This window comes from Vicugna pacos, chromosome 18 (assembly GCF_048564905.1).
Source record: "Vicugna pacos chromosome 18, VicPac4, whole genome shotgun sequence".
Classification (NCBI taxonomy): Eukaryota; Metazoa; Chordata; class Mammalia; order Artiodactyla; family Camelidae; genus Vicugna; species Vicugna pacos.
The window spans coordinates 8,718,229-8,741,411 of NC_133004.1; the positions used below are offsets into that span (position 1 = coordinate 8,718,229).

Genomic DNA, 23,183 nt, shown 5'->3' on the forward strand with positions numbered 1-23,183 from the left:
CTGTAATTGGAAATGCTGAGTTTCTTATGGGTGGGACTATATATCAATCTTCTTATTTCTAGAAGTCCTTAACAGCAAATACCCTAGGTATATATTTGCTACATAAATCTATCCACAACTATTCCCCGCCCCGTGTTATAAGAAACCAAGACCCAAGTTAAGCTACCTGAACACCTATGTGGAAATGTGAAATGAGACCCTTGGGTGGGGCTTTGTGCAGATGATACTGGAGCTTATTCAGAATGGCTTCATCGTAATTTCTTTTAAACAACCCTTTCGGTGTATTTAGTCAGATATATTAAGAACATGCCCTATTGATGTGCGGAGTAGCTAAGACTATGATGTTCAAATAATTTCTAGTGAGAGTATTGATCTTGAAACCTAATTTGCATCAATCATTGAAGATTTAAGTTTCAGGAGCTTTGACTAAAGAACACCTGTCTTTAATCAATAATGACAACTAAATGCTCAAGCAACATGTAAGAGCTTGAGCAAACTGCCCCCGCCCCGTAGTGCTGGGTGGCTGCAGCTGCAACTGGAGTCAGCGCTTACCTCTCCCAGTATGCTTGTGCTGATCTGTTCAAAGGGGATCGTCCAACAGTTTGTCAGTAGTCTGTTGGACAATGTCATAAAACATTGATTGAAGGTTGCTGGAATGCAATATATTCTTATTAATATTAATTAAGCACATATTGAGTGCTTATTGTATGATGGAATTGTCCCTCAGCCTCACATGAATATTATTTCTCATAAAACCTCACATATTTCCTTGTTATTCTCACTTTACAGATAAGGAGACTGACAATTAGGTCTCCCTTTTGGGGGGAGCTCATTATCACTGATGGGAAGTTATAAGGAAAAAGATATTGATTCATCATGAGAAAACATTTTTCTGAGGGTCAGCAAAGAAGAAGATGAACACTGAAGAAAATGATCATTGTTCTAGTGAGACAAGCCCTGGGTTGTGCGGAGTCAGCATCCCTGTCCTAGACAAGGCACGTGTAGAGCTGCGTAGTGGGTGAGGCGGCGCGGCCGCGCAGGGAACGCGGATGCTGGGGCCTTAGGCTGTGCTCAAGCCCGGTGGGGCTTTCTCCTAAAGGCAGTGGACCATCATTGACAGATTTTAAGTAGGAGAGTGGGGTGATCTCGTAGTTCACTTTTGTCTTGTAGAATGCTTAGAAACATTTAGAAGGCTTGGCAGGAGGTGATGTGATGAGTCAGAGTAGGGTGGCTGCGAGGTGTAGCAGTGTTCAAGTTTCAAGTTGTTTTCAGGCCCAGGCCTGTGGCTCAGTAGCCGTGTCAGTTTGAATGACGCACGCAAGGAAGTGAAACAATTTATCTAATCAATTGAAGCAGTGATGTACCCAATTCCCAGGACTGTTGTGGAGATCCAGTGAGATAACGTTTGCAGTGTGCAGCGTGGTCCCCAGCACAGAGTCAGTGCTGAGTGAGTGTCAGTGAGTATCTGGTAGCTCAGGTGTGGGTGGTGGGATTCGGTGACTGAGGATATCTGGGCCCTGAAGGAGGGGTCCATTCACATCTGTGAGTGATGGGCCTGAGTTGGGAGAGGCATGGAGACCTTACCCCCCGACCAGAGGCCCTGGGCAGGACGGCTATGGGAGGAGAACCATGAAGTCAGCTCTTTGCAGGTGGAGTTGGAGGTGTCCTTGTGACATCTAAGTGCAGTGTCACGAGCTGAAAGAGGAGGTCTGGGCCCAGGCTGTGCATTTTCCCATAATGTCAACTCCTGAGGATGCCGAAGTATTGATCACTGAACAGAAGTCATACTTTACAGGACAAATGAATATTAGTATCAGCTCTGTCATCAAAGCTCACGTCTGTTAATTCATCACTCAGTTTGCTAATTGGGTACTTACAGAGCTCACTTCACCGTCCTCCCGTGGGCTCAGGCTCCACAGAAAAGAGCTGGTGTGTCTCCCTCTTTTCCAGAAGAAGACACATTTAGCTTGTAGCCTTCTGTACTTTGCCAGACTTAGGATATTAGTTTGTTGGTTTAATTGTTTTTTCTGTTGGCCATGTCCTGACAGGAGAGTAATTTTACCTCATGGTCATGTTTCAATTAGCTGTTACTGAGAAGTGCTGATCTGATACATAGTGTATGTATTATATTAAATTTGTAGAGAAGTTATCATTTTTCTGTCTTTGCCCTTTAATTTTGTTTGCCCCTTCAGTGTTCTATCCTTTTTGGGGCCTTATATTTTTTTAATTAAAAAATGTCTGTTAACAGTTAAGAAAACAAAAGCAAAGAAAAAATGCACATGAGAGCTAAATTTAGAAAATGTCTAGTGTGTTTTCTATCTCGGCAATGGAGTGTTCTAGAAACTCGTGAAAAGTTTCATTACACAAGTTCCTTAAAATGCTGGTTAAGAAATAAAAACTTCCTTCCTCATCTTTCAAGCTGCACAACTTATTGTCAAGAAAGTGAGGGGAAATTCTCAGAAGACAAGAAAAACGAGAAAGCAGGGTTTCTGGGAGATATGCGAGCCTTAGAATCCCTCGGGTGTTGGTTCGCTCCTGAACTGATTTTCAGTTGCCTTGACAGGAGGGCAGGATGTGAGCCCCAGGCCTCTCAAACTAGGAGTTGGATGGGGGTTCATATTATGGGCCAAGCCCATCCTGAGGATCTTGGTTTACTAAAGGGTGAAAGAGGAAAAAAAAAATTCCTCAAGACAAGAAAGTAAGGAAAGTCAATTTTGTTGGAAGAGGGGAAAAATAACAAATCCAAAGTAAGGATATAGTTTAAAGCTGTTCTGGCATGAGAGTGACCACAAACTCCTGGCAGAAAAGCACAGCTACTCCTTGATTGATAAGTTGTGTTTTGAATGAATCAGTGAACAGCCATTCCGAAAAAGGCCTCCAGAGTCTTGTGGATCAAGATACTGGACAGCAAACACCTCTCTTCCAAGGTCTCATTCAAATAACCTGAAAGGTTTTAAAGGAAAGAAGCCATAATCATAGTTCTATTTATTGACATTTCTATATGCTACGAATTCAGAGGTGACTATGAAGTTGTCTCCTCTTTTATGGACCTTACTTTCTTTTTGGGGAGATAAAATGACATAGTTGGTTATCTTGGTGAGGGAGGTGTTAGTCTGTTGCAATTAGTCAGGAGAGGAGATTAAGAAACAGTGAAGGGTGGGTGAACTTTTTAGCTGAGGACAGTCTTGTTCACTTGGCTTTTAATTGCAGGCTCAATGAGCTGTCCCTGGAGGGAATAGATCTTACGGATGATGAACTTAGCTCAGGCCTCTTTGGAATGGACAAGTGAACCTGGAGTAAGACAGTCAAATCTGTGCAGACATTAAAGTTCACTTGAACGTGTTCCATCCCTGAGCCAAAGATAGGACAAATATGCAGCACTTCTTGAAGACAGAGGAGTGGTTTTTAAGGTTCTTCAAGAATGAATCCCAGGGAACCGAGATGGCCAGTTGTCAAACTGAGACTTTTTTCTTTGGACGGTGTACCCAGCAAGGGTATTGGACTTTTATATGTTTCCATTTGTCTTTAATACATGTCTGTTGATGAGGACGTGGGCACAAGTGTTTGACACCTTGTCGAGGCGATTTTGGATACCTGCCTAGAAGCACGGGCACAGTTGCTGCTGCGTCATACATCTTGCAGCCCATCCCTTTCTCCGGCTCTGTAATCACGGCAGAGTGGTTCCTTGTTGACCTGTCCATCTCCTCTGTGACATCAAACCCATGAAAAGACCGGAGCAAGTTAACTTGGCTTTGTTAAAGTCAAAGGTACAGATCAAATATGGAGTCAGATTTGTTCTTTCCTATTTCAGTAGTGCCATGGAGAAGGCAGTTTGGGCAGCTTTTTGTAGTGTCCTGGAGGCATTCTCTGTCAGCTTCTGGGCGCCTCTGTTGAAAATCCTTCATAGCTGTCTGGCCTGCTGGAAAAGCACTCTGCTGTTTTACCCTGAAGATGTGTTCTGTTTATAAACTCATCTCTACTCCTTGGAAAACAACTCAAGAAAAACTCAGTTGGTTTTTCACCAGCCATGGGCAGGGGTGAGATAAACCGTGTTATTATTCCATAAAATAATAGTAATAATAGTAATATTAATAGTAGTAGCAGTATTAGTAGTAATAATAATACTAATAATAATAATAATATTAAAAGAATTCTTAAAACACGACTGCACATTGGAGAGAGTCAATAAATGCTTTCTGGCTTAAATCAAAAGTGATGACTTAGTGATTCCATGGCTGCTGTATTTGCTATGCTAGTTACTCTTTGCTCCATTACACTTTATTTTAACTGAAAAAGAAATACAAGCAAATGGTTAAAAAAAAAACTCAAACAGAGCACAAAAATACACAAGTGAAAGAAGTTTTCCCTCATCTTCTGTTCTTTCAGCCCTCTCTGGAGATGCCACTGTTTGCTATCCTTTGGGTGCTGTTCCAGATATGCTTTGCACATTCCCACATATGTATGTAAATTCCTTTAAAATTTTAGTTATTTTTAACTTAAAGGGATTTAAATCCTCAAGTGGCTTCTGGCCGGGTAATAGAACAGAACAAATCTGACTCCATATTAGATCTGTTCCTTTGAATTTAACCCTATGCTCTGTCTCCTAGGCTTCATCTTGCTTGTAAAACAATGTTGCCTAGAGCCTGAAATAAACAGGAGAGCCTATTCTGAAGGCTCTGACCTTTAAGGATATTTAACACTTTTTCATTCATTAAAAGATAGCAAATTGCATAATAGAAAATAACTTTTGTTTTGTTGGAGGATTGCAGGGATCTGACCCACGCAGATAGCTGCAAGAACAAAGGATTCTAACAAGAAGGAATTCCTACACTAAGAAGTTTGCAACAACCAAGCACATAGGAAAGGAGCCTGAATTGTGACTTGGGGAGATGGTTTTCCAGGACATTAGTTTGCCATCTAGGTCTACAGAAACTTGCTATTCCGTGCCCCAACATCTGGTCTCCCAACTTATTGTCCTGTCCTGCACTGAGGAGAAAGAATTTCGACTTGGTAACACTCCTATCTACCTAGAAAGCTGGGCACTGCAGCTGAGTGTTATGGAAACAGGCCAGCCAAGAAAAGCACCAATCGGTGTGTTGGTGTACTCAGAAGTATTATGCCGGTGGGCTCAGAGGGGCTCCTGCTCCGAAGTTCTGAGCACCTCCAAGACGTGCACATGAGGTTTTAAAGGCTTAATTACAAGTAAGGGGGAATTAGCCAATAAGGCTCAAAGAACAAAAAGCAAGGAATCAGTACACTGGAGCTTATCAATTTGTAGTAGATCACATAACTGACACTTGTTGAGCTTGGAATTACGAGTTAGGTTGTTAGCCCAATAAACTGACACTAAACTTCAGATATATGAGATAGCCCAGCAGAATTTAGATCATTAAACTGACACTAATCACACTTAGATTTGTGACTTAGCTTGTTAGCCCAGCTGGACTTTTCCTTCACATGAGGACAGCTCTCCCACACCCAGGGAACTACTGTGAGCCCTTGATGTTTCCACTAGGGTTGGGTATGGTTTACCCAGGAGGGATGGGGACTATGCACCAACACTCAGGCAGTCTGCTCTGTCTGGGGCTCTGATCTTGTACCATCCCGCTCCCCGCCAGCCCAACACCTGGGACAGTGGAGCTAAGGCAGTGATCCTGCCTGCCTGTTTCCCAGCGTGTAAAAGGGGATTATGTACCTTTCCCAAGGTAGTTCTGAGCGACAACACCTGCGGGTGCTTGGTTCTCAGAGCAAGAGAAAACCCAGGTCCGCGTGGGGGCAATGGGTGTGATCCCCATAGGGTTTCTGCAGAAGCATCCGATGGAGGGCTGGATCAGGGAGGTAAAACTTGAGCTGCGGGACTTGAAGGGTTACAGAAGGGTACAGAGGCAGGTCTGCCACCTAGGGGTGCCCCAGAGGTAAAGCTTTTTCTCTCCAACTCCGCTAAGACCCTCCCCTCTCCAGATCCCTCCCTACTCTCTGCTCATCGTGTCCATCTGTATCTCTCCAATTTTCCCGTCCTCTCCACCCGCTCCCATCTTCTCCCTCCCTCCCTGTCTCACCTTCTCTCACAGAACCCAGAGAGGATCGCTGGCCCTCCTGCGCATGCGCAGTCAGTGCCAAGTGGTCCGCTGGTTGGAAGCTCCATATCCTAGCCGGGGATCGGTCCCAATGGTTTCTCAACTCTGTCGCCCGGTAGGCCTTTGGTTCCTGTCTGGGGCCTGGGCCTCTGGCTGTGGAAGTGCAAGGTGGGGGGCTCCCGGAAAAGTGCTCAGGCGGTTGCGGGAGGGCGGTCCGCCTGTCACAGTCCCCAAGGGCGCCAGTCAGCCCGTGTTCAGATGAATTGCTCAGGCCAGACCCCTCTACCCGCGCCACCTGCCCCGGCGCCCCGGCCACAGCTGCCAAGGGCCAGGTGTGCACCTGCCACCTCTCACCCAGCCGGGATCCCCTCAGTCCGCGGCTGGCGTCCCCTTCCCCTCTCCCGCCCGCGAGTCCTCTCCTCCCTGGCTTCCTCTCCTTGGCCGCCGGCCCGTTCACGCCCCTGGGAGGGCTGTGTCCGGGCGGGCGGGGACTGCGGACTCGGACGGGGCGGGGGGCTGGGGCTGGGGCTGGGGCTGGCCTCCGAGCAGGGCTGCAGCCCCCGTCCCTCCCCTTTCCCTCCCCCCCGGGGCTGCCCTCCTCTCCCTTTCCCGCTCTCGGAGGACCAGCTCAGTGGCGCGGGCACTGCTCCCTGGGCTGAGAGCCTCAGGCTGTAACGCCCTGCTTCTCCAGTTGGAGTCGGGAAAAGGGAGCCTCAGTGCTGAGCGAGCTTCTGTCTCCTCCCTCAGTTTTTCTGCTGCAGGTAAGTACCTTGAACACTTTCAGGTGTTATCATGGCTGTGCTTGTTGATGTCACGTGTTTTTATAGTGAGAGTGATTACAGTGGTGAAAGCAGGGCTTGGTTCTGTTAAAAATGAGCTGAAGGCATGAGGCTGTGACATCCTCCTTCCTTCCCTCTCCCAGGGTGAAAGGAGTGATCCTCGATTTTAAAAAGATAGTTACAGTCCCTAAGTAGCCCAGCCCAGCTAGTGTGTGTTAAGAGGAACAGCACCACCAGAGGCCTTGGAGACCCAGGGATATTGCAGGCCTAAAGAGCTCCTGGCACTGTTTGGTTTGTTTTGGTTTTTTGTTTTTCTTAAATTGTGTGATAGACTAGTGGTATAAACAGAAAAATAATTGTCAAGAAATATTTCTTCATGTAACAGTGTTATTGTGATATAGTTCACACACCATGAATTCCATCCATTTAAATGGTACAATTCAGCAGCTTTTAGCATATTCACAGTGGTGCAACCATTATTATTCCAGAACGTTTTTATCCCTTCAGAAAGAGCAGTGGAAATTAATGACCTATCCACCCCTCCCCAGTGGTGGTTCTAAAGAAATTTCTTGGCTATTCTTGACCATAAATTCACTTGTTACATTCCAAGAAAAATCTGGTAGGAATTCTAATAAGAATTGCAATGAATCTGTCTATCAAAACAGGAAGAATTAATGTCTTTAAGGCATAAACTTCTTCTACCCATGAATATATCTGGGACCCTATCTTTTCCTCTGTCCAGAGCCGGGCCCATGGGAAGTCCTCACTACTTGTTGGGCTTGTGAATGATGAGATTCTATACATCGTTAGTTGCAGCTGTAGCTTTTCACAGAAGAGAAAAGTAACCTCAGTGAAGCAAGTGACTCTCTGATGGTCAGAAAGAGTGACAGCCAGTGCTGGAGTGATCCAGTGGACTTGGTGCTTGCAACCAGAATTCTCCACCACCTACAGCTAAGGGGATTAGAGCATTCTTTTACTTTTTCTTAATGGCGTTGCTTTTATTTTTACTTATTTTTTAAATTATTTTTTATTTAAGTGTAGTCAATTTACAATGTTAGTTTCAGGTGTACAGCAGAGATTCAGTTATAAACATACGCATATGTATATACATATGTTTTAGATTGTTTTTAGTATAACTCATTACAAGAAATTGAATATATTTCCCTGTGTTATATAGCAGGTCCTTGTCATTTATTTTATATTTACTAATTTGTATCTGTTAATCCCCCCTTTTCTGCCTGCTAAACACAGTTTGCTTTCTATGTCCATGAGTCCATTTCTAGGAGCACCGTTTTTCCTAGTAATATATGTTCTTTGGCTGCTTTCGGTTTCAGTAATTCCATCTTATCGGTGGGCACTTTTCTTCTGGTAGCCTTTATGTGGTTTGCACACGTGGTAATAGAGATCTGTAATTGGGAGAACTCCAGGCCTCGTGTAGTCCCTGGTACAGAGTGTCCACAGAATTGATGGTTGGACTGGGAAAAAAGCACAGTAAATGCTGGAATTTCCACTATGGTTGAGAATTCCAGGTTTCAATAACCTGTTTAGACAACCTTAATATTGGCTGCACCCATACTGGGTAATTGGTGGAAATTCATTGTATGGTGGTGTAGAGACGGGGCCTTATATGCTTCTTCTCTTTCTATTTTCTAACACTCATTCTCCTGGGCCTTCCAGATCCTCCCCTAGAAGTGCTCAGGGCTGGCTTGGTGCCGCGCTGAGGCAATATTTGTTAATAACGCCCTTTCCTCTTCTCCTCTGAGCCTCCGTTTCTTCCTGTGCACAATGAGGGCTTAGACTAGATAAGTACTTTTCAGTTTCTTTTAAAGCCATGTTTCCTTTGAGAAACAGAAAATGCAAATTTCTCCTATCAACCCAACCCTTTAGATTTTGATAAATCCTCTAAGGAGTTACATAGCTCTTTGTGAAAAATTGATGTGAGTTTGATTCCAGGTGACACAGAAAAGACTCTTCAGGGATTTATTGCAGGGAGAGGGCAGGAAAGGGGCAGTATGTGACACTTTCTAGTGTGAGCACTCGAGCAGGGACTTGGATTTAAATACGGTGTCTGATGTGGCCTCTCTCTAATCTTGTAGAATGTGATAAACTTTTCTACCTCAGTTTCTTGATGGGTCACGTTGGGGTGATAATATTTTAAGGCTTCTGTGAAACATTATACACATAAGACATTTGTGTCTCGGTAGAAACAAGATCTGCTAGGGATTCAGGGATTTGTTTAAAAAAAATTCTTGTCCATAGCACTCTGTCTGTGTGTATTTTGATGTTCCTGGAGGGTGAGGGTGAGTCTAAAGTCCATTGTGGGACAGGTGGCCTCTATTTCTCCATGCCCCAGTTTACCCGCTACTCACCAGTCCTCTTCCTCAGTCCAGGATGAAGTTCCCTAGTAGATTTACACAGAGGTCTTGTGGAAATGGCTCTTCATTTTATTGTTTCACCAAGAAGGGCTGCCATCATGATCTCTGTGGTCAGGTTTTGAAGGGCTGCCATCATGATATCTGGTAAGAATTCTATGCAATTGGGAGTTTCAATTTAATGAAAAGAAAAAAATTACAAATAGAAAATTAGAACAAGGGTGGTGACAGGGGCTCTTGGAAGTGGACACCATTAGCTTTGTTAGCTTCAGGTGCTGCGGCCTGTTGCCACGAGGACCCATCCTCTTGCTCTGAAGTTGGAGGGACTAGTGGGTTCAGTGGGAATGTTAACTGAGTGTATCTCATGGGCTGGGCATTGTCCTATTTGTACTGTGTGTTCCTTATTTGAGACAGTGAGCTCACCAAACCTCAATGACCTCTTTAAAATATTAGACTTCTTATTTTGAGATGTAATGTATATTCCCATGTGGTAGTAAGAGATTATATGGAGAGGGCATGTGGACACTTTGCCCAGTTTTCTTAATGGTTCCATCTTCCAGTGTTGGGGTACAATTAATTACTGACTCACTAACAATTTGAGGTTTGTGTTATTGCCGTTATTTCTATTCACTGGGGCTTAGAGAAGCACACAGGCCTGCCCAGGTCACCCACATTGTTAGTGCAGAGTCGGGTGAACGTGGGCTTGGGATTTCCAGGCAGTACCATTATGATGGCTTGTGGCAGGGAGCAGCATTCACTTTGAATGTTTATTCATTCATTCAACAAACATTTATTGAGTAATCTCTGTGGGTCAGATGCTTTCTTAGGGTTATCTGATTCTTCAGCAGTATTGAGAATCAGGTAATATTAATATTTTTAATCTGAGAAAATTAGCTCTGTGAGTTTATAACCCACCCAAAGGAAGTATAGCTCATAAAGGAGGGATAGAACATTTGTACAGTCACCTCCTTTTATGCAGGTGGTACCCTAGGCATTTTACATTTGAAAACATCTGTAATCCAGGTATATTCTTCTAAGGCAAAGATTTTTTTTTTAAATGAAGTATAGTCAAGTTTACAATGTTATGTCAATTGCAAGGTGCTTTTAGACTTTTGAATTAAAAAATACATTTTCAGCTGGGTAATTAGGTGTATTTATTTGTTTCATTTTTAAAATGAGGTACTGGTGTTTGAACCCAGGACGTCATACATGCTAAGCATGTGCTCTACCACTGAACTGTACACTCTTCCCCAAGGCAAGTTTTCTTATCCATTATTATGAAGCTTAAGGGTTCAAATAAATTGGATAGAAATCCAGATCTTTTGATCCTACTGTGGTCCTTTTCTTTATATTCTGCTGAAGGGGGTTGGGGAAAGCATTTCCTTTGTTCATTTCTTTATTCAGCATTTTTGAGCAGTGACTTTGCATCAGGGCCTTGCTAGGTGCTTGGAAATATAAAATAAGAAGTGACCCTTCTCTGCAGAGGCAGGAAGCCTAGGCCAAAAGCTGGGTAATGTGATCCGAGCTACAGTGGCCATGTGCAGACTCTGAGGACAAACTGTACCGTTGGATTTGCTTTGTCTTCCCTTGCTTTCTGGCTGGTACACACCAGGTCACCGCAACCCAGATGGGCCCGTAGCACACAGCAGATTATGTACCTCGATCTCCTCTCCCCTCTCGGCAGGGCCTGCAACATGAGCATCCCTGACTACGTGCAGTGTGCTGAGGACCACCAGACTCGTCCCGTTGTGGTCCAATCCATAGAGGTCATGTCAGAGGAGAATTTCTTTTGCATCTATCAGCTACTCACCTTGGTGAGCCATATCAGACCATGCGGCTCACAGTGGACACACTGTATGCACTACAGGCACCACTATGTGCCCGACAATGGGTGGAGCATCTTCCAGACCCACCGCAAGGTCGTGGGCCTTGTCACCATTACCGACTGTCTCTCTGCCAAGGCCTTCAAGAAGCTGCACGTGCAGAGGGGCTGCATGGCACCTCGTTCAATGACTCTTAGCTTTTGTCTTTGTGCAGCATGGGGAGGTAGCCGAGCAGCCGCGCACCGACGTTGCCTTCAAACTAAGAGGACTGCAGGGTGGTGGAGAAGAGGATCGAGGACTTCACTGACTCACTCTTCATCTTGCTCAAGGCCAAGTGGCTGGATGGTGGCCCCAAGATATCTGGGGACAAGATCCCCCTCCTCTGCATCCCGTTTGAGAAGGAGGAATTCATGAGACTGAACACAGAGAGCAGGTAAGTTTACCTGGAGGCCAGCCCACCCTGGCTGTGTGCCGGATTGCTTCCCTACATCCAGAAAGGGATCAGCAAGGAAGAAGTCTGTCTTGTAGCCAAGGGGAGGGGAGGTGCAGCCCGCCGCTTTACAGACATTTCAAAGAGAATCCGCCTTTGTTTCAGAGAGATCCTTTTAGGGTTAGTGTGGACACTTACTCCCGCTTTACAGCCAGGAACATGGTGGGAACCCTGGAGTTGCTGTCCAAGAAAGTAGCCAAAGCCACGGATGCTAGGAGCACTGGGGAGGAGGCTGGACTGAGCTGAGATGTGCTGTAGGTCAAATGCACATTAGACGCTGAGGCTTGTCTAGTAAAAGTACATAAACTATCCCTTTACTTCCTATATTGATTACATGTCAAAATGATAGTATTTAACATACAGTAGATTAAGTAAGATCTGTTCTTGAAATCACATTCTAGTATTTGTTTTTTGTTTGTTGGTTTGTTTCTTTGTTTAAAATTTTAAACGTGGCAACCTGGAAACTTTCTTTACATGGCTCTCATTTCATTTCTGTTGGGCAGCCTGTCCTGGGACAGTCTCATCCCTTTGCTTATAGATGAGATGCTGAACCCCGAGAGGCAAAACGAGGCGCTGGTTTAGCTGCTGCTGGATCCGCTGTCACCTGCCTCCCAGGCCCAGCACCTTTTCAGCTCAGGCAGTCTCTTCCTGCCCGACAGCCACCATGCCAAGTTAGGACATCAGAAACACCGCCAGGGACTTCTGAATGAACTCCTTATGCAGGGAAAGGCGTATCACGGTGTTTGGGACAGAGCAGGGAAATGTTCATTCTCAGTTTGTCCCTGTGATTAAGTCAAAGGCCCCACTTTGCCTCGGAAGTACAGACGAGCTCTTCTGGGCTGCCTTCCCCCCCACCTTCTGCTCTGTTTCCCTGTGTATCTATCGTGCTGTCCCTCGGGCAGAAGAGGGTGAGATGCCTTTGCCGAGACGTGGTCCCCCTTTTCTGGGGTGAGTGAGGGAAGCTGTGTCCCCCTAGTCTACGGCCTCTGTCCTTGAGTCTGGAGAGGGCTCATGGTGGTCCCACAGGTGACGGTCAGAGGACCTGGCATGTGCTACCAGGCCCGCTTTGGAGGAGGTGCTCTGTGATTCTTGAACTTACATAAGATCAGATCCTACTTTCTGGTTGTTGGTAAGTTGGAGGAGAAGATGCTAGAGAATTGATAAATAGAATGTCTAGACCAGCCCTGTGAGTGAAAAGCACGGGGGACCCGAGTCCCACCTGCGAGAGCCCACCTAGCAAGCTCTGGATGAATATTCTGTTCCTCCCCGGACATACCTCTATGGCTTAAGGAAGAGGAGAGGCATGTCGTGGCCATGATCTGTACTTGTCCTCACAGGGCCCTGTGATCTACATGCCCGCAATCCCCATCTACTTCTTGGAGATGAGCTGACATGTTTAGGAGCCTGGGCACTGCTGAGGGCATAGCTGCCAGCACCGTGCTACACAGAGTCTGGCTCCGTTCACCTCATCTGTCAACTCCTGCTGAGGCCCCAGACATTAGTCAAGGTAGGTTCATCAGCGAAACCTAAGCAGGGACCTTCTTCTCCCCCTGGACAGACTGGTGAGTGAGAAGTGGAAGCCTGGAGCCCTGCCCCAGACCCCACGCCAGTGCCACTTCTTTTGTCATAGGAGGCACTGGTGACATTTTTGCTCAACAAATGCTTGTCTCTGAGTCTGCAGACCCACCAGAAAATGCCAGCTTGTTTTTGCCTTTTGAAGTCTGCCCTTGGGACTTAGCGTAGTAGCCGGATGTGTACTTAGCCCACAGTGGTTCAGCGCATTAAACTTCCCTCCTTGTGGGTCTGTCTGTTCTGGTACCATAAGGGCTCAGCCAGCATCTGAACGTCAGTGAGATAACGCGGCCAGTGAGCTAGGGTCAAGCATATTCTCCTCCAGTCACTTCTACTCCATTGTTGCTTTTACTATTCCACAGTCATTAATTTTTTAAACAATGCTTTGGTGCAGGAGCAGAGCCTCATTCTCTCCTGCTACTCTTGGTGGAAGTGAGTAAATCTGTCCAGACTGAAATGCGATCAAAATTTGTAGCTCAAAAGCTGCCTCGACGCTTGTAGGTGGAATTTTGGTTAGGGGCGCTGAACACGTTGTGGTCCCCTGGCAGCGCCGCTCCCCTCAGGCCCCTGCTTTCCCTGGAGCAGGAGGTGAGGGTGGGTCTCACCATCCCCGCGTCCCTGACCTCACACACTCACGTAAATTCTTGTACATGCAGTCAAAATCATTTTTGTTCTTGTGTGTTTCTAATTTTCTCTTGTTCCTCTTTTCTTTTTTCTTTATTCCTTTTTCACTTGTACTGCCCAGTGAACATGTTGTTGCTTCTGAAACTGTGGGCTGTGCACACCCTGCATTGGAAATAGCCAGATTGCCCTCCGTGCGTCTCCATCGCTTTAAAAAGCAACAACTTAACAGCTGTTTTGATCCATCTATTATCTTAGTCATTTTTAATTTTCAAATTTTTTGGAATATTTGCTTTGTTAGCTCATCACCCACTGGTGTTTGATACCTGTTGAAATCCTTGCTTTTGAGGAACATGTTTGGTCGTCCTTTTATTTGGTGACAAATGCGCTCTTATTAAATTTGTTTGATTGTTTTGTAGAAGTAAGATGCGATTTGATTTAGGCGGCTGCTGAGGCATTCTTTTCATGGAGTATTTAAACTTGTAAGGTTTAATTCTGCAGCATTTTGCTCGATTCCTGCTTTTACACAAACGTGCTCGGCAGGCGGTTCCTGGCTGTCGCTGTGTGACGTGCGTGACGGCGCTTCCTGGCCGGCGGTCACTGGAGAGGAAGTGGCCGCCACGGAGGTGACAGCTGCAGGGGCCGCTGTTGGAGGAAGTGGTCACCGTTTGGTTCTTTAATTTTTTTTTTTTTACATTCAACTTCCCCGTGCCATTTACATTACTTTGCCTTCATAAAGGGGCAGAATTGGGTCTAAAATCCATGCCACTATTTTGTTCCCTTTACGAGGCTGGTTTTTCTGGGTATCAGGACAACATGGCCTTCTCCTAAGTAGCTGGCTCACCTGGATCTGTTGGACACAGGGACTGCTAAAAGGGCCGTAGCTTCCTCTCTGCTCCAGCCAGTGGGCATTCAGAGCTGGGTCTGTGGTTTGCCTCAGCAGCCGTGCAGACCTCCCTGCCTCGGCCTTTACTTTTAACCCATGTTGGCAGTAAAGAGCTGAATCCGTTTCTGTTGCAGCTGATGTCCACCACTGACGGCCGTGTCGTTAGTTTGTGTTAGTCAGTCTCCAACACCCCAGACAACCGTGAAAGAAGATGATTTGGCAGACCTAGGACCTTGGATTCTCACCCCTACCCTGGTTCATCTCACCTGGCGGAATTGTTTGGTCACCACCATCATGCTGAACATGAGGCCTTGTTTCTCCTTTCATGCTCTGGTCCAAATGTGGACACTTCATTTTTCACTGAATTTGTCTCGCTTGAGACAGGCCAGAATATCTGAATGAGTCCATCAAATTCTGGGTGGGGAACAGAACAGAAGTAAGTGTCACAAGTAGATGGAGTCTAGGCTGTCCGGGTTGGCAAATGCAGGCTGGGATCTGTGATGGCCGGGCTGTACCTTGGACACAGGCCTTTCCCGTGGCCCCTGAGAGCCCATGAGTTGAAGTGATAACAGCCTTGCATGGGTTCCCTCATCCTCATCTGCTCATTGGCAAGTGTGTCTGCTAATTAGGAGCTCCCCCAGACCTTGGGCCCTTCAAAGCTCAGACCACGGGAGAACCTTGAGTCCCTCCTCCTGGGACTCCTGTGTGAGAATCCAGTGCCTTCTGAGGTGAACAGCGGCAGGAGATGCCTCCCCCTCCAGGGAGCTCCCTACGGAGGACTGTTAGTGCACCATGCTGTGAGTTTGTGTGTTTCCGGCCATGGTCCCTGCAGAACTACACTTGAGATGGGCTTATTGACGGACTGATTCCAGGGCAGGGCTGGGGGGGACGGAACAGTGGAAATTGAATGTGACCTCAGACACCTCGGTGGGTGCTGGGGCTGTTACTAAAATGGGGAGTCTGGGAGATACCTGCCAGGAATCGAATTCCAGAGTAAATGGTGGACATGAGGCATTTTTAAGATGCCATTTGTCATCCAAGTTAGGACTTCAAAGAGGCACTCGGGTCAATGAGCCTGGGGCTCAGGTGAAGGAGCCGTACTAGAGATACATTCTTAGCTGCTGTTCACAGCCTTGCATGTGAATTAGATCATCTCGAGGGCTGCAGACTGAGGCTGAGGTGGGGTAGGACTGTGTCTGGATTGGAGGAAAGCCCAGACCATGCAGCTTTGGTGTGTCAGTCAGTGGCGTTTGCCATTGTCAAAGCAATGCCAGTTATCCTTAAGGGGCCGGGGGCTGGGCAGGACCAGCCAGGAAGAAATCTGAAGGGAGGGTCATGGCCAAGTGTGCGTCTTGGGAAGGTGCAGAGTCTGCAGGGTCCGGGAGGATAGACTCCTCAGAAGCTAGAGTTGGAGTGAGGAGTGGGGAGAAGTTTGTCACAATCACCTGTGAGGGAGGGAGGCAGGCCTTGGGAGCCCCACAATACCGGACTCGTTTTCCCATGAACAGAAGGCAGTTAGACAGAGGATCTGAGGTGAGAAGGGATGGGCACTGGGAGGGGAGCCAACCTGGAGAATGGTGCTTGGAAAGTTCTGGAATAGTCTCCCTGAAAAATAGAGTTAAAAATACCCAGACTCTTAAGAACATTGTTAGTGACTTGGGAGGAGGCAGTTGTTTTTCTGGCCTCCTAAGGGTAAGGCATGTATCCAGGGATACACAGAAGATACGGGTAGTCTGTTTCAGGGGCTTGATCATTACCGGGGGAACAGTGCAAGTTTAAAGGGGGAGAAGGGCAGCGGAGGGAAACTAGCCAGGCCCCGTGTCAGGTACCAGTCGGCTGCCCTACTTGCGTGTTGCATTCACATCCATGCCTCCCAGGTGGGCGGTGGCAGCCCCCTTTTGCGGTTTGGGAAGCCTTCTCAGAGGGGTTAAGGAATTGGTCCATTTAGCGGCTAGTAAATGCTGTAGCAGGATTCAAGCAGGGCCTTGTCAGACTTCAAGGGCATGTTCTCTCTACTGTTTCCAGTACTTCCCTGTTATACCTGGAATGGTGAAGTGGGTCAGTTTTGGAGCCTTTCAGAAAAAGTATGATTTAAGCGCCTCTGGACTGTTTTACAAAGCTCAGCGTTGTTTGATGGTTCTGAAGCACGCAGTGATTTTCGCCCCACAGAGGTAACGTCTAACTCCTTTGTCGATGTCGTGGTTGCAAATGATGTACAGGTTCAAAACCACACTTCGCAGCTTCTGAAGGGAAACTCTCCAATTCTCCCTTGATCCGCTTTCTTCCACGGGATGTAACTGTGCTGCAGCATAGGCCTGAGCTTTCCGTATGGAGTGAGGGTTTAATATCCGATGTTAGCATAAAACGGTCAGATGAAGAAAATCGACGTTGACAGTTTATTTTTGGGTTTCATTAGTCAAGATATACTATCAGTTAATGGCCCATATTACAAATGAAATTGAGTACAGGACATTGCATTTCTTCCTTTCTATTTAGAGTTCTCTTACAGAATAATGTTGCCTGCTTTGGAACATCAGCTGCACCACTCACGGCACCTATCAGTGTGTTGGTGTGATTGCACTTACAGAGTGAATGTAATCTGGGCTTCCTCAGCCCCGAACACTTCAGTGCAGAATCACGGGCTGTAGCCATCTGTTAGTCACGCAAATACTTCTAAAATTATATGATGCTAGAAAAGGAAGAAGAGAGAATGAGAGATTGCCTTTATCAAATTTCCTTTCAGTTCTAACTGCAAACTGTTGTTGAGCAGCTCTGGTTTCCTTTGGATATGAATATATACATTTCTTTGCATGTAACCTGGGTTTTGGACTAGAACACCAAGTTTTTGCTGTCCCCAAGCCACAAAAATAGTAGCCAAATTGGACCCGTGTGAAATAGTTTATAGTTTTTTCTGAGAATGTATCCTTGAATTTGGGACTTGGGCTGTGATTTTTGCTTTTTGCTTCCCCCACCCGTCTTGTAATCTCTCACTCCTTCCCACGTGGCCCCCAAGGGTTCGTGGACTCAAAGGAGCGGGCAAACACCCAGTTGGTCACCATGTACTGCTGCTATAGATAGAGCCCAGACAAGACCTAAAGGACATTATCAGAGAGGACTTCCTGGAAGAAATGGGCTCTACATTCAGTTGTGAGGACAGAGTAAGAGTCAGCCAGGAGAAGGAGTCAAGAATGTGGCTCAGGTCGCAGGTGCAGCCCGGGTAGAGGCCTGGAGGCTTTTGGCGTGGGGACCTGGGGAGAGTGCCCTGTGCGGTCCAGGGTGGAGGGAGCCCCTGCTGGGGAGGACACTGGAGAGAGTCCGTGGTGTAGGGCTTTGGAAGAAGTTGAGTTTTACTAGAACTGACACAGTAGGCAGTGAAGGGTGTCAACAGAAAGTGACCCTAAGGAAAGGTACTTCTGGTTTTGCTTCAGATATACTACAGACAAAAGGGTCGGGACGGGCGAGAGCAGGTAGGTCGGTCCCTTTGAGACCCAACCCGTCATTCATTTATTCATAACACGTGCACTTCAGTGAGTCTAGGGGAGACAGAGTGTAGCCACATTAGTAAGCTAAATGTATTTGCTTCTTGAGAACTTAGCATTGTCAGAAGTTGACTTAGCCTAGAATGTTTTAGGAAGAGAGGAACAAATTGTGGAGGTTGGAGGGAGGGAAGGCTTCCTTGGGAAACAGTCAAAATGAGCCTGGAGGCAAGTGGGAAGTAGGAGCAGGTCTGGGGGCTCCTGAGGTCACTGGGGACCTATGTCCTGAGATGAGACTGGGCGAGCAGGGTCTGGGGTGGGGCTAGAACTCTACCAGGGAGCCTCTGAAGTGTTTGAAGTGGGATTGATATAATCAAATTTGTGCTTTGGGAAGGCTGTCATGGCTCTGTGTATCTGTGTGTAGCGGGGAAGAGGGGGAGGGTGCCACCAACTGGGGGATCATTAGAAGACCATTCACAGGCTGGGATATGGGCATCGGGGCTACTTCGGGACGGCAGGGGCAGTGTGGATGCCGGCTTTCCTTATGTGGGGCTTGTTAGCGGGGCTGCCCTAGAGGCACCTTGTGGCTGGAAGAAAACGGATGGAGGCCGCCAGGTGGACATTCCTCTTCTCTCCTTCCAAGCCTAGTGTGATGATCTTAGCTCAGCCAACATTTGGAACAAAAGAGCTAATCTCCCGGGTTGCCCAGGCCTTTGTTGAGCTCCTTCGAGTGAGATCTGGTAGGATTTAGGTTTGTGTTCATATCTGGATGTTCACTTAGCTAGAAACGTCCTGTCATTTTGATTTCCATAGGGGTTTTTATCCTGATAAAGACTGCTTTCTTGGTGAGAGGAAAATTAATACAGCTGTTGTCTTTTTCAAAAAACATCATATATTTTAAGAACTTTAATATTCAAAAGAATAGGAATATAAAAATATTTAAGGAAGACTTTGGTGTGGTTTCTTTGCTTTCTGAGCTAATGTGGAGTTAGAGCCATTGCATTACTTAATAGCACATCCTTGCCAGTATTTAAAGAGCTGTTAGTGAGCGCCCCAGGCCCCACCTCTCAGAATCGTTAAAGTTTGCTCTGAAATAGTGAGGTCATAAAGGTCTTGTTTTCAGAAATCAAAAGGTTTTAAATACGCACCATAGCTCCATTTATAAAATAATAATAAGTTCAAAATTAAGAAAGTGGAGGATAATTGATTTTTTAAAGCCTAAACATAAACTTTCTTGTGCTAATGTTGCAACTGGAAATTTTGAAAAGAAAAATCCTACTGCAATATCATCTACGTGGTATATATATATGAGTTTCACGCTTGAAAAGTAACTGCGCAGTGGTTTTCAAAGTCAGGAGCATTCCAGCTGAAATACTGGCAGTGGTGGCTGCTGGTTTTCAATGGAAGAGCCTAAATTTGCCTTCTTAGCTTTTTTTTTTTTTGTACTGAGAAGGTTGAGTAGTGCTTTGCCAGCATGATTTTCGGGCAATTTGAGGTCAGATGTCGTGTACCAGCAGTGAGATATTTCCATGCATTTTATTTTCTGGACATCACCAGGGCACATGTGGGGTTTGTGCCTGCAGGCTGGAATGCTGTAGGACTCCCTGATCCATCACCGTTATGTCCTGGTGCTGCTCCAGTCAGTGAATGATTTTCTGTGGCTTGGAGGTAATGTGGTCTGATGGAGATGATCAGATGTGCAGTTATAGTGCTATTAATTGAAATAAGAGTAACCTAGACACATTGCTCTAACAATACAGGATGAGGGAGGAGGATTGGCTGAGCTGCTTGCAGTGGGGTGTCTTCTCAGGTGACTCCCTCACCGTGATTCCTGCCAATATCCGCCCCAGCCCTGCACGGTAGTCCTGCCGAAGCAAGCAAGCACTTTGCTCAGAAACGCACTGAATTTCCTTGTGCCTCTGTTTGTTGGCTTTTTTTTTGAAAGCACATTTTGCCCTTTGCTTAAATGCCATCCATGCTAGTCACCTCTTACACTCATTTTTCTGGACCTCGTCCATAAATAGCTGCTGAATGGATGAACAGAATGTAGTATCTCCATGTAGTGGAACATTATTCACACTTAAGAGTGAGTAAAAAAGAAAAAAAAAGAGGAGAATGAAAAAGCCACCTGTTTTGGGAATTCCACCCTGACTGTTCAACCCACACTTTTCCGTTTGAAACCCAATCACTTATGCTCCACTCTACTCTTTTTGATAGTACTTACCACCTTCTAATAATCTTTAACGTTTCCAAAAAAAAAAAGAAAGAGATGCTGATACCACTTCAAAATATACAAGCCTTGATAACAGCTTGTTATTTGAAAGGAAGCAGACACAAGCGGTCACAAATTGTTGATTTCAGTGATCTGAAATGCCCAGAATAGGCACATGCAGAGGCAGAGAGCAGGTGATGGTTGGAAGTGGCTGAGTGGAGGGGGATTAGGGAGTGAATGCTAGTGATAGGGGGATTCTTTTGGGCTGATGAAGTGTTCTGGAAATAGAAGGTGATGAGGGCTGCACAACCGTGATTGTGCAGAAGACTGCTGAGCGCTGTGTCTGGGAGTGCCTGTCGTTGGGGCATCTTTATTTTGTTCTCATTCTGCAATGTGAAGTGCCATCTTCTGCTGTGGTCATTCTACACCTGTGAGTGGTGAGGGTCAGAGACTTTGTAGAGTTCTGTTCCTTTTCTCCCTCTGGCTGAGTGTAGGCAAAAAAATTTAAGCCTGAGAAAGTGCTCCATCTTCAGAAATGTCTTTCAGTTTTGCCTGGTGTAAAAATCTTGAGAGCTTTTAACCGTTGAGGCTAGTCTGTGGGGGTAAATAGCCCATGAAGCCTGGGTGAGCCCGGGAAGAGCCGGGCTTCCCTCCCAGACACGGGTGGGGATTTCACCCCCTTTCAGGCAGTGAAGGGCCCAGACCCGTGAGCAGAGTTGACAATCGTGAATATTTACGTGTATCCGCTGCTTCATCTTGGATATTAATTTCAAGCTGAGTCAGTTTGTGGCGGCAGCCTCATCCTACATCAGGAATTTATAGTATCTGCTCTTTGAGGTGAAGACCTGACAGACTTGATTATTTAACAGTCTGCCTTGAATTGATATCTCAGATTCCTTTGTCAAAAGCAAAATAGCAGAAATACAGACGTCCTTTAATGCCAATGTGGCCTGGAACAGGTTTAGTCTCTGTGCCTCAGTCGCCTTATCTGTGGGTGGGGAAGATGATAACAGTGCTTCCCTCAGAGGAGCTGGTGAGGGGAGAGTGAGAAGCACAAATGGAGGACTTACACGAGATGCTCATAAATGACCGAATTTAGTGCTCTCCGCCTGGTGAGGCCTGAGGTGCAGAGATGTCAGAACAGAGCAGTCCTAGCCGGAGCTCGATACGTGATGGTAGCTGTTATGATCAGTATCACCACTGTGGTTTATCAGGTAGTTTTAAGACTTGGTAATATGATTTCATGAATAATGTTAAAAGACTAGACATCTCAGATCCAGTTTACATAGTCCTCAAGATTTCTTCTGAGAATTGGATGGTTTCTTCCCCATCTTAAATCTGAGATGAGTCTCTAAAAAATTCCCTATTCCTCCATCTTTTTGCTTTAATTCTCTATTTCTTAAAAAACAAAGTTTTTAGATGGAGTTACTGGGGACTGAACTGAGGGCCTCATGCATGCTAAGAACATACTCTCCCAAATGAGGTATAATCTCTTCCCTGATTTTTTTTAAAATTTACATCTTAGTTTTCAGAGGTTAGAGGCCTCTAATTCTTTTTCTGGAGACTTGTCCATGAACCTGTAAATCTACAATTAATGGACAAAATTTGGTTTATTAAAAAAAAAATCTATAGAATATTCTGCAATCCATCCAAAAGGAAATTCTCATGGACTTAGAATGTTTCTCCTTTAAGGTGATATCTCCTGTTTGGTCGAGCTTAATTTATTAACTGCCATCCTCATCATCATAATGACCAAACTCGCTGTGAGTGGACGCCTAACTGAGGCTAAAATGCTTTGCTCATGTTTTACTTCATAGCAGGTGTTTGATTGTAGGTATCAGTGTCTCCTTTTTTGTAGCTGAGGGATTGAGAGATGGGTCAGCTTGCCCCAAATCACACGCAGCTGGCGGTGGCTAGCTCGATGCTGGAATCCAGGCTGCACAGGATGAATTCTCAATTGCTCCTCTAATCAGCCTCCCATTGTGTGTTTTCCCGAACTCCTGTGAGTCCATAAATGACCGATTTTAGCTATCTCAGCCTGATGAGGTCTTCAAAGGAGAGACACCAGTGAGAATGTGAGGCAGAGTGACATAAATTAAAATTGTACATTTTCACAAATGTTTTATTCTCAGTTAATGACTTTAAAGGTAATATTTTTTTAATTTAGTGCTTTGTGAGAACTAAAAACAAAACATTTAAAATAACTATTGTGCAAGAGAGAAGTGGTTTTTGAAAGTCCAACTGTTGCTAATGATGTTACTTGTTTTTTCTAGTGGTGTTTATTTACTGAAAAATTTCCAAACACTGAATTTGTTTTATGTAGTCTTAGTATGAAAGAAAACTTTGTCAGTGAGTATTGTAAGTAAAATCCTTACTCTTTTCTTTCCTGATGATGAATATCTTAGTTGTTTACCTGGCTTAAGTATATTTCATCATTTGTGAAATTTGAGTAATATGGTTTACCTTGTCTGACTGTGAGAGCTGGACGCCTTGTATACAAAGCACCGTATAGGTGCTTAATAAAAATGTGCTGTCACAGTGACTGATAGTTTAGAAGTATCAACTCTGAATACTAAAAAGTGTAGCTTATTTCTGATGCATATTCAATATGTATATATATGATATACATTAATATGGCTTAAAGAAACTAGGATTCAGTTTTTTTATAAGTGCAGTATGAAGCTTTATTGAAATCTGTGTCATTCTAGTGAGACAGGGACTACTTAAATTGCCTTAAGCAGACGACCTTGAAGATTATTTACACAGAATGTGTATTGTTACAGCTCAGAATTCATGTTGCCGTGTAACCATCCATCAGACATTTAATTTCTCGGGATTCTGACCAGAACCATTAAGTTTAGAAAAATCCACATTG

General features: G+C 45.4%; 1 protein-coding gene across 1 annotated transcript in view; it reads left to right on the forward strand.

Moving 5' to 3' along the window:
- Positions 1-23,183, forward strand: part of LOC140687012 (trafficking protein particle complex subunit 9-like) — a 233,014-nt gene that overhangs the window by 64,024 nt on the left and 145,807 nt on the right. The window contains exons 5-6 of the mRNA XM_072942156.1: positions 11,266-11,484; positions 12,879-13,048. Of these exons, the coding sequence (XP_072798257.1) occupies positions 11,266-11,358 (93 nt within the window). The 3' untranslated portion in view covers positions 11,359-11,484; positions 12,879-13,048. The remainder of the gene's footprint in view (positions 1-11,265; positions 11,485-12,878; positions 13,049-23,183) is intronic.